The sequence below is a fragment of the Brassica napus genome, chromosome C3 (assembly GCF_020379485.1).
Source record: "Brassica napus cultivar Da-Ae chromosome C3, Da-Ae, whole genome shotgun sequence".
Taxonomy (NCBI): domain Eukaryota; kingdom Viridiplantae; phylum Streptophyta; class Magnoliopsida; order Brassicales; family Brassicaceae; genus Brassica; species Brassica napus.
The window spans coordinates 31,819,671-31,832,018 of NC_063446.1; the positions used below are offsets into that span (position 1 = coordinate 31,819,671).

The 12,348-nt window shown below is 34.4% G+C and overlaps 1 protein-coding gene and 1 pseudogene across 1 annotated transcript; one reads left to right on the forward strand and one right to left on the reverse strand.

Moving 5' to 3' along the window:
* Positions 1 to 1,226, forward strand: part of LOC125583012 — a 2,627-nt pseudogene extending 1,401 nt beyond the window's left edge.
* Positions 1,227 to 6,156: 4,930 nt separating this feature from the next.
* LOC106439620 (early light-induced protein 1, chloroplastic) lies at positions 6,157 to 7,488 on the reverse strand. The gene is given in 4 exon segments (XM_013881106.3): positions 6,157 to 6,622; positions 7,048 to 7,120; positions 7,122 to 7,147; positions 7,234 to 7,488. Coding segments are annotated over 4 exon segments (588 nt in total). The 5' UTR covers positions 7,378 to 7,488; the 3' UTR covers positions 6,157 to 6,277.
* Between the last annotated feature and the right edge of the window lie 4,860 nt (positions 7,489 to 12,348).

Consider the following 12,348-nt stretch of genomic DNA (forward strand, 5'->3'; position numbering starts at 1 on the left):
GTTGAATCAACGAATCGTTGAATCTGTAAGTTCTTTTTTTTAAGTTCAATTCATTTATTTCTTGATTTTTATTTTATCATTCTTTTTATATTATTTAAATTTGGCTATTTTCTATTTCAGTCGGTTCCAAAGAAGAAGGGATGTTTGATCGGTTTGGTCGTCGCTCTCGGTCGGTTCCTCCTTTTTCTGGCACCACCGCCTTTGTTGATCCAGAAGTACTTACGGCTCAGTTGATGGACAAGGATGATCGCATATCTTTGTTGGAGACCCAGATGGCGGCTCAACAGGCGGGCTATGAGGCACAGAGAGGCTGAACCAGCAAATGATGGATAGATGATGAAGAGGATGTACCCGAACGAGGTGTTCCCGAACGTGCAAGACCCGTAGTTTTTTTTCAAAACTCGGAATGTTTTATTTTTTTTGTACAACTTTGAATATTATCTAATATGTTTTCAATTTAATTTTAATTTTAAATTTTCGAATTAAATAAAAAACAAGCGGGCTATTCTTTGCAAAAATTGTGCTCAATTTCATATGTGACAATTTCCACCAAGATCTCTTCGTTAGTTGGGGGAAGAATCCGCACGAATCGGATTTTTTGAGGAAAATATCGAGAGAGAATTGGATTTGGTTAGACAATGTGTGGTTGGTAAACAAGGATAGATTTTTAGCAAGGTACGAAATGTATCGTCAAATATTCAATATGATTCTACAAGATCTAGTTTCGTTCAAGTAACGGATTCTAGCCAATGAACGGATCTTCTGATCAATTCATAGATCCTTTCGATTCCATTAGTAATGAGGATTCGGAATATCACTATCACACATTGATCAATCAAAGAGAGATGAACTCCGAGGATTGGACCATCGGAAAGTCCATCGAAATATCCCGAGGAAGTTCTCCCTCGGTATATTCCGAGGACCTTTCCGACGAACTGGTGGTCCTCGGAGTTTTCTCGAAAATCATTTCCTCGGAATTCCGTCGGAAATTTCCGAGGGATTTCCGAAGAAGAAAAATGAAATTCCGAATAGTTATTTCCGAGGACTTGTTTCGTCGGAATAACGTTATTCCAACGATATATTCGACGACATACCGACGATTTTTCCCTCGGTATGCGATGTTTTCTTGTAATGACATGGCTTGAGCATTTCATTTTTAATACTTTGCTATTTGGCTTACTTTCATTTTTCACATTATTGGTGGTATCTCACAGACCACCTTCTAGGCTTCTCTATCCCACTGCTCCATATCCTTCTAGTAAGTAATTAATTTTATTTCTCGTGTTGCGGAAAAAGAGCAAGCTATCACTGGCTTTTGGTTCTGTCTTTGATAATCATTGTCTAAATATCTTCCCGAAATAGAAAACCATATTGAGTTTTTTTGTCGATGCTTTTTCTTACATATGTAAATTTTTATTTTATTTTTAAACGCGATAAAAAACTAAATAGAAAAATCAAATCTATGGCTAACAAGTTTGCACGTGATGTTTAGCGTCTGTTTTATTATGGTTTATGTTAATTTAATTCCATCGTCTTAGTATTGAATAATTTTTGTTTAAAAAACACGAAGAAATAGACTTATGATTGCATTATATACTACAAAGTATTAAGATAGCAGTTTGATGTTCATTCTAATGAGTCCAAACAATTTGATTAGTAATTACAATCTGAAATAGATAAATGACATTAAACTGTGTTGAATAATGAAATAAATTAATTATAAGATAGATGTCAAAGTTAAGACCATAGAATGATGCTTTGGAATACGTAGGGTGCATAATCTGATGGTGTCAAAGAAAATGTAAAGCTGGTTGAAAGAAATCTCTAGAATATCCATGGACACTCTAGTCTAAGATTCCGAATAAACCCTCTACACTAGTGGCAGATATATTCTCTCTAATATGCTTATTACAAAAAAAAAAAAAGTTTCAAATCTAAAAAAGAAAGATAAAAAACAAGATATAAACAAATGATATTTAAAATGATGCACAAGTGTTTTATAGGCCGACTCCGAAGTATAGTCTCATGTAAAATTCATAAAGTATACAGAATTATTAATTTAAATCGCCTGTAATGTTTTATAGTTCGTAATATCATTTATAAGCGTTAGTAAAGAACCAACAACAATTATCGACTGATTTTGAAAACTCCCCCCCCACCCCACCCCCCATAACTTAATAAACTATGTACCATACTAGAATATATTCTACCAATAAATATATATATACACATATATATATATACACGGTTAAAAGAACAAAATATAATTATTAACCCTAGAGCACGAATTTAAATTATCTATTATATTAAAACTGGAGTACAAAATAATTTTTGGCTATTTTTAAGTGCATTTATTTTACAGATTTTCATCTTTTTTTAAACCAGTTCATTTATTAATTTTTTAGGTGTTTTATTAAATTTTACATTATTTTTCACTATTTCAAATTACTCTTCACTGTTTCAAATTACTTCATCAGTTGTATTTACCGTAATAATTTGATGTCATTTATTTTACGTATTAACCATAATAATTTCACATGTCATTTAAATGAAATTGTTCCATTAGTGGAAAAATTCAAAACCGGTTAACAACATATTTTTTATTTATTTACATAATCAGTTAAACATGGACATTCAAGTATACGTACGGATATAGATTGGTTTTACTGGTATCGGGTTTTTGGATTCTAAAATTAAACTTATGTTAGAATATTATAATTTTTGGATAGGATTCAAATTAGATTCTTTCGAGTCCAGATAAGTGTTAAGAGCTCCTAAAATATATAAATAACCTATATATTTAAAAATATCACTAAATAATTTATTAAAATGTAAAAAATAATATTTCACTTTTTTGCGGTGCTCTTCTTCTACTTTAAAATAACACTAAAAAAAAAAAGAAGAAAGATAGTATTATTAATTAACAGCGTCCGGTAAGGTCTGGTCCTTCTTTTCCTTTTTTCCTCCCTTTCTTTTTTCTTTCCCTTCTGTTCTCTTTCTTTTTTTGTTCTCTTCCCTTTTTCTTCCCTCCTTATCCCGCTATATATATATATATATATATATATCTTATATTTTTTTTTTCTGTTTTACTTCCCTTTTTTTCTTCTCCCTTCTTCTCCACACTTCTTCTTTCTTCTTACTTTTATTAAAACTTCGTTTCCCTCCATCTCCCTATCTTTTTTCCATTTTTCCAAAAAATCTTTTCTCCTTCCTGCTCTTTTCTTTTTTTTTCTACCCCCCCTTTTTCTGGCCCTTTTCTCCTTTTTTTTTTTTGTTTTTTTTTTTTTTTTGTTTTTTTCTTTTTTTTAAACTTTTTTTTTTTTTATTTTTTTTCACCACTCCGAAAACCTTTACAAAAAAACCCCAAAGAGAGACATTTAAAAAAAAGAAAAGTAAAATAATATAATAAAAAAAGAAAGAAAATATTAAAATACATAGATAGCGAGGTCTACATGTGGATTTATCAGATCTATGACTATTATAAACTCCACCTTCAAATATGTGTCTGTGTACAAATATATTTTATCCTCAAGTGTAAACATACTACAAAAAAAAAAAATGACAATGAAAAAAAAAAAAATTTGAAAAAAAATGATAAAAAAAAAAAAAAATGATTTTGAGTACGGCTGCTAAAAAAAATGAATTTAAAAAAAAAAAAAAAATGAAAAAAGGGGTACATGAGAGAGGGGAGGAAAAGATGCGTGAGTGTGTGGGGCAAGAGGAAAAAAAATGATGTTGTTTTAGTAGAAGAAAATATGGAAAACAAAAAATGGGTAAAAACAAAAAATGTATACTAAGAATTTTTATTAATACAAAATTAATGACACACAATTTATTGAGTCAGCCACATTTTTCGGAAATTTACAAAATACTCTCTCTTCTTTCTTGGTCACTGCCGACCAGAAACCCTAATTTCGCCTCTCTCACCTGTTTTTCACGATCTTTACATTATTTACTTTTTTTATGTATTTTGTCCAGATTTGATAGATTTCAATCATAATTCATGGTTTTACATTTCAATTCTAATTCATGGTTGCAAATAATCAAAAGTTCACCATTATTGCTCGGGTGAAACTTTCTTTGCGACTAAACCGACGACGATTCCAACATCCACAACTCTAGTCCCGAGACATGACGACCACGGCGAGGAGGAGACGATTTGACCCCCAACGTTCCCGTCATCTACGCTGTTTTCGTTTACGTCACCGTTGTCACCGTCATTCTGTACGCCGCCATCTCCGTCACCGTCATTGTTTCCGTCTTCATCTTCGTCCTCGTCATGCCTCTGTCGCCATCTCTGGATACCTCTCTGCCGTCTTCTTCTATGTATTTGTGTCATAATCTTATAGACAAGAATACATCGTTTAATGTTGAAAAGTTGTAAGAGATGAAATCTGGATCATTGATTTTGATGTAAATCAAAAATCCAACAGTTAAAATTAAAGGTAAATATGTGTCGAATCAAATTTGGTCTGTGAATAAAATAATGTTTTTCTTTTCCAAGTTACGTAACTGAATTAGTTAGAATGAAAGAATGAGGAAATTAAGAGTGAGCTTAGTTTACAAAAAATGTCCTACTAGTAGAAACTGACCTATTGTGAAATAAAAAACTTAAAACTGTCTCTGAGTGTAATAATTTCTTATTTTTGCGGGTAACTTTGAGACTCACAGATAACTATTTAAATAATAAAAGAAATTATTTTATTTAGTTTCTCTAAATAATGATATAATAAAAAATTTATAAATAAATTTATATATTTTTAATTATTATTTTAAATCTGTATTTATTTTTTAAAAAATATTTTATTTATAGATTAGTGGGTACTCGCGATTTAAATTCACCAACTCACATTTATCCCACATAAAATAGACTTGATCCGCATCTGTATTTGGATATTTGCGATTAATTTTTTCAAATCGTTCGACAAGCACCCGCTCTGCAGCAGTCAAATGAGTGAGACCCGTGGATTAAAATTCTCATGCCTAATTTCAGTGATAAAAAAATGTTTTACTATTTCAAACCTAATAAAGAAATATTTTTAGGTTTCTATCAATAGTTTTCTGATTACAGCAAAAACACATTGTTATTTGATATAAAACTAAAACAAATGCAAATCCAAACATTTAGAAAGGAAACTTGCATTTTGTGTTTTTCTTACCCATGCATACTGACAAATAGTTTATATAAGACCGTTCTAATTTATCTTGATGATTATCTCCTTATAATAACCAAATATTGATCAATAAATCTCCTCAAATGGAGAGTGAAGTGCTGGTAAATTAATATTTTCCCAAGCATTAAGGTTATGACTATTGATCGTGAACTTGAAATTAACCAACGCCACTGCTTTAACTGAATTCAAAGGCTGCAACGGGATGCACATATTTGGAATAGAATTGTATGGAATGAGTCATTCATGAAGATTCCAATATTACCATTTGAGATGAATTAAAAATAAATGCAAGGAATGGAATGAAATGGAATGTAGTTGAAAAACATTCAGCAACAAAAAGTCTCGTGAAGGTAAGGAATGAAAAAATAAATAAGAATTTTATATAATTAGAGTTTTTATTTATTTTAAAATAAATCTATTTTCATTCCACTACATTCCTGCAAAATAACTACCATTCATGTTAGTAGATACTTAGAATAGAATTGTATGGAATGAGTCATTCATGAAGATTCCATAAAAATATTACCATTTGAGATGAATTAAAAATAAAATGCAAGGAATGGAATGGAATGGAATATGTGGAATGCAATGGAATGTAGTTGAAAACATTCAGCAACAAAAAGTCTCGTGAATGTAAGGAATGAAAATAAAATAAGAATTTTATATTAATTAGAGTTTTTATTAATTTAAAATAAATCTATTTTCATTCCACTACATTCCTGCAAATAACTACCATTCATGTAAGTAGATACTTATATTTCCATTCCATTTATTTTTATAACTGCTACTGTTCTATTTACTCGTATTCCATTTTTTGAATTCATCTTATTCCTCGTATTCCTGTAACTTAAAACCAGTTGCAGCCTTATATTTCCATTCCATTTATTTTATAACTGCTACTGTTCCATTTACTCGTATTCCATTTTTTGAATTCATCTTATTCTCGTATTCCTGTAACTTTAAAACGAGTTGCGCCAAAGTGTTTTAACCCAAAGTTTCAAATGTCACTAATCCATATGTAAAAGACACAGAGTAGGCCTAAAACAAGCCAGAATACTATACAGAATTCAGGGGCAAATTTTGTAGTACACAATCTCTTCTTCTCAAACGAGAGTCCCACCCTTGACAAACTCAGTGAATGCCAGCGCGACCAAACCAAGCATCGCAAAACGCCCATTCCAAAGCTCAGCGTCTGATGTCATTAAACCTTTGGACTTGGACTCGGCTGTTATGCCCTTGAAAAGGGGCACAAGCGACGCAAGCGTCAAGATCGCCGCCGTACCGAGGAACCACGAGACACCACCGTCGGAGATCTGAGCTAAAACGTTTTCGCCCTTGGAAAGTTCAACCGCCAACGCAGCCACGAATCCAACCATTGCTAAACGCCCGTTTATTCTTTCAGGTGCTGGACCGCTGAACGCTAACAAGTCGCTAAACTTTGTGCTCACCTGTGTTTTCCATCCCAAATTGTTAATTATTACTACAGTATTTTATATATGTAACGTCTACAACCCTCCCTTTAATTAATATGAAATCAGCGGCAAAAAGAACAAAAAATGTCAAATGTATTTTTAAGAAGATAATTTGTGTGTATTGCTTATTTTCACGTCTGTACAAAACATAATTAAATATACATAATTTTTGCTCCGATTGTTGAGAAACTTTTTATACAAGTTTTGGATAAGCTTTTAGTAAATTATGTACATATTTAGTGAACATAGGCCAAATAATTAATAAAAAAATTGTTTTTAAAGCGAAAATGTTTAATTACATGAAACGAAAGAGCTTTGAATTGTTTCAAAATAAACAAAAACATGGAACTAATAAGTAACAATTTTACCCCAAAAAAAAATAACTAACAGTAACAACTCACCTTAGGTTTAGTAGGAGGAGGAGGTGGTGGCGACGATGACTTGGGCAAAGGCTGAGACGCCGAGGTCGAAGGTTGCAGACTCATCTTTCATGGGTTCTCCCTGCAAAGTCAAACAACCAGACGGTCACGATTTCATATTCATATAGTGACCGTTAGATTTTAGAAAGTTGAGAAAAGTATACGTACCTCAGCCATACATCTCACTCCCACCGGATAATTCCTCTTGAGATTATGGAAGTTTCCGGCAAAGCAAAGCTTGTTTGTGTTGATCTTGCGAGTGGTCAGTCCACCGGCGAAGACTGACTGCATGTTAAACGACGCCGTTGCCATTTTCTGAAGCTTTAGTGTTTGAGTGAAATAGAGGAGAATCTGAAGTCTGAAAGATAATATAACTTTAAGTTGGATCGTCAGTAGCTTGATATGATGTAGCGAAGGATCAGCATATGTATTTATAGGATGTGTTGATGATGAATGATAGGTTGAGTTTGTTTCCTGAACTTTCTTTAGTTTTTTTTACCTATTTAACCTTTCATTTAATTACTTTATGTTCAAATCAGTTAACAAATCGTCAAAAACATGACACAGGAAAATTAGATCTTAACGTTTTTTTCCTCGTTCGATTAATTGAACTTTAGTAACGTAAGTTAACTTTTATTTTCGTCAAGAAAGATTTATTGCATGTAATTGGCATATGTTCGGCATACATGCAATAAAGTTCTAATTAATTATGATACAAATAGCTTAATAGTTTGTAATAATACTTCTCTGTGTTATGCTTATAACCGAGTTTAAGCGTATTAGTAAAAAAATAAGTTGCGAGATTTAAAGAACCACGTTGCTTTAGATTTCCCCATGCATAAAATGAATATTTTTAAAGGGAAAAGAGCAATTAGTCGATGACGTAGCGTTCTTCTTCGTCACAGCTTCTTCGACTGTTTATGTTTGCCAAGTGGGTTTCGCAAAAACACGTAAAAAAGATTCTCTTCATCTCCCAAATCATGTGGCTCACATCAAAACTTCAAGCATTACGTTTACTACGCACACATACTCCTTTTGCTTTTGGAAGTTAGCTAGGATGGGATTCAAACTAAAAGGCCCATGCTTACTACGTTCGAGTCCGTGATTTTTCTCTTTGTCGCTGACTACGTGGCCCATCCAGCTCCGTCTGTTTTGTTAACATATTAATGTTAGGACTTAGACATAGGAGATAAAGAAGTATACAAGATTTGAGGTATCTAAGTCGTAAGTCTTAACCAAACATTGAAAAACATACAGTGAAACTTTGCTTTAGGCCTAAGAGTATCATTATCCAGGGTTCTTAGGGTGAGATTTTTAAGGGAATATAAGAAATTGTTTCTTAATTTTTAACTAAAAAGTTAAGAAATTGTTTCTTAGACCATGATTATCGGGGTCCTAAAGTTGGGTCCTAACCCATTTTCGGCCCAAAAATAAATACAAAATGGTGATAATGTTCCGGGACGGGCCTTAAACAAGGTCGATTTTTGCTCGTCCTTCTTTGCCACCTGTCGAGTGGAGATGAAGCGGAAAAAGTCGGGTAGGGGAAACTCGATTTTCTCTTCCCAAATCGATCTCACCGTCTTCCGATTCTCTCTCGACAGCGACACATGTGGCGATAAAGTACAACGACGATTTCATCCCGAATCTCTCCCGGATCCCTCACGAGTCTATCCCGAGTCTGTCTCCAACCTCATTCTCCGCCGATTTCAATCTAAAAGGTATGTGTTCCTCTTTCGTTTTCAAATCCTTAGGATGTCATTGTCGATCTAGTTCCTCCGCATGTGGTTTCGTAGATTCTTGTTGTGATGATTTGTTCGGTAGATTAGATTCAGTTTCTCGATCTAGTTCCTGCGAGTCGGGTTTCGTAGATTCTTTTTTGTGATGATATGTTTGGTTGATTAAGTTCAGTTTCTCGATCTAGTTCCTCCGCATGTTAGTTTCGTGTGATTCTTGGTTGTGATGATATGTTGGGTAGATTAAATTCAGTTTTTTTTATTGATGATGATGATCGTTGATGTTTTCTTTGATATTGTTTCGTCTATAGCTTTGTAGTTGATATGGTTTCTGTAATTTCTTGTTAGGAAACTAGATAGGTTTTAGATTTGTATTCAAGTTCAGTATAAATTATTGCCTCGAATGCTTGTTGTTTTTGATTTTTTTGAACGAAAGTTGATAGCTTTTAGTTTTGTATTGAAGTAACTAAACTTTTAGTTCTGTATTGAAGTAACTAAAAATTAGTGATAAGACTGTGAGTATTATGAACGAGATTGCCATGTTTGTAGTTTGGATTTGAAGTTACTTAAACGAAATTGTGTTATCTGCTTGTATTGTAGTTCCCTTTGTAGCTTATAGCTTTTGTAGTTGTAGTTTAGTAATAACTATAGCTAATAGCTTTCGTACTAAAATTTAATGATCCATTAAACTAGAGCTGATAGCTTTGTAGTTGTAGTTTAGTAATAACATCTGATTAGACATAGGTAGATAATGGTTAGGTGGTTATGGAGTTATTACTTGTTAAAGTTTCTCCTATTAAATCCCATAGAAAACACTTCAGCTTTACTATCTCCAAATCGTCTTTCTCTTCTCTTTGCGAACAAGAAAACGTTCCCATTCTCTATAATCTCTTCTGTTCTTCTTCCTATGGATCCAAGGAATCCATCTAGCCAGAATTCTGGTTATGTGGGGCTTCTTCACAACGTACAAAATAATAATGTTCAGAATAATAATGTTTATGAAAGTTTTCCTTCCAGTGTCGACATTGGAGCCTCAGAAATGCCTCCTTTCAGTTCCCAACAGTCTGAGGCTACATCCCAACCTCAGGACACACCTGTGGAGCGTATGGTGAGAAGGAAATGGACGCCGGGTGATGACGAGGTTCTGATTAGTGCGTGGCTAAACACATCAAAGGACGCTGTTGTTGGAAATGAACAGAAGTTAAGGACCTTCTGGAAACGCGTAGATGAATACTTTGCAATAACTCTTCATGAGAACATAGAGAATGTTCATTGTAAGCAGAGGTGGCACAGAATCAATGATCAGACGAACAAGTTCTGTGCCGCATTCGCAGCTGCAGAGAGACAAATAACCAGCGGTCAGAGTGACAATGACGTTCTAAAGGTGGCTCATGAAATCTTCTACTCTGATCAGGGACACAAGTTTACCCTCGAGCACGCGTGGTGTGCCCTGCGATATGAACAAAAGTGGATAAGCCTGAACACACCTAAGACGGCCGGTTCAAAGAGAAAGAGTGGTGAGGTTAGTTCCCAACCTTCAAGCGCACATGTCGGTGAGGTCAGTTCCCAATCTTCAATGTGTCCTGAAGGTATCAAGGCTGCGAAAGCAAGCAGGAATGGTAGTAAAGGAAAGACTATTGAGGACTATAAGAGCATTTTGGAGCTCAAGATGGAAGATTTGGCGAGGAAGGAGAAACTGTCGAAGCTGGCGATATTAGACACTCTCCTTGCTAAGAAGGATCCACTAAGTGAGAGTGAAGAAACTGTCAAGAACAAGCTGTTGGCCGAACTCTTCTAGTTTTTCAATTCGAAGTTTCTGTCTTATGTAATATCTATTAAAATGTTGCTTTTGTGTTGGTCTAAGTTTGTGTCTTGTGTTCTATGTTCTAATCTGTTATGTTTGTAATTTCTATGAAGTTCTCGTATCAGTTTCTGTCTTGTGTTCTATGTACATGTATATCTTGATGTTATGTGATGTTATGTTTGATATAATGATAACTCTGCTTGTTATTTTACATACAAAACTTACGTGTGCCATTTTTATTATTCTCAGGTCATTGGATTGGATTATAGCTACACGCAGCCGTCTGATTCGGAGGATTATGGTTTAGGGAACTCAGCAGACAGTGGAAACAACTCCACATAAATGAATATACTGCTGGACCAAGCAGAGATAGAAGCCGTGCGGGTTCAGTACCCTCCGCAGCCGGAGGTTGAGTTCGGCTTCCCCAAGGATTGCTACTGTGATGGCGAACCGCTTATTAGGACATCTTACACAAGAACTGACCCGGGGAGAAGGTTCTACACCTGTGAGAACATCGACGATGGAGACTGCCATGTACACAAGTGGTGGGATGTGACGGCTACAGAGGAGATCAAAGCCATAGGTACACAGTATGCCCTGCTTTCTGATAAGGTTGATTATCTTGCGTCTGTGAGTGACTACGAGTCAGAACTAAACCAGGTAAAAGATCTCCATTATGAGAGTGAGCTGAAGTTGGCTGTGCTTGAGAAGACTGTCTCTGAGTTATCTAAAAAAATCTCCGTTTCGTAATGGGTTTGAACTCGTACTAGGTGGTCTGGTTCTTTTAGTAATGGTAATATCCATGTTCGTAATGTTAAAGTAGGTTTGAACTAAGAGGAGAGTGAACTAAGTAGCTTGTGTTTTGTAGTATGAAACTCATTATGAAGCTGTACAAGGAGACGGTTAAGGGGTGTATTTTTTCCAATGAACAAGGAGACTTGTAAATTTTTATAAGTACTATGTTTTGTTATTACTAATTGAGCATGTGATTTCGTATAAGTATCATACTCCATAATCTCCAACACACATTTTAAGCACATGTGTTTCGTTTCTTTCATCACCAACCAAACAGAGAGTATCTATACCTAACAATCACATGTATCTCCAACACACACTAAGTTTAATAACCCGTGAATAGATTCTCCATCACATGTGATTGTTTAGGAAATCACAAACTCACGGACTGTCACACGGGTCTTGTTACAAAATTCATATCTATAAATATGAGATTGCTCTTGTGATTACAAATACACAAATCTTTTCTCTCCTTATTTCCTAAACAATTACACATCAAAATTCTTCTCACTTATTTCCTAAACAATCACAACCATTTCTCGATATATTTATAATGGCATCTTCCTCCCATTATCATTACCACAAAGATGATGATGATGATGATGATCTTGATTCCCCCTTTGAAGAATTTTTAAACAACTATGCTCCTATACCAGAACCAAAAGAGCAAAAAAACGTATTTTTATAGAGAGACACCGAGAAGAAGGCCACAACAGGCTTTGGAATGATTATTTTAGCGAGAATCCACATATACTCTACCAGTTTATTCCGGCGACGGTTTCGAATGAACAAATCTTTGTTCCTGCGTATTGTGCATCGTCTCTCCACAGAAATACCGTATTTTCGACCATCAGAAGATGCAAACGGACGGTCAAGTCTTTCACCTCTACAAAAATGTACTGCAGCAATTCGACAATTGGAATACGGTGGTGCGGCTTATACAGTAGACGA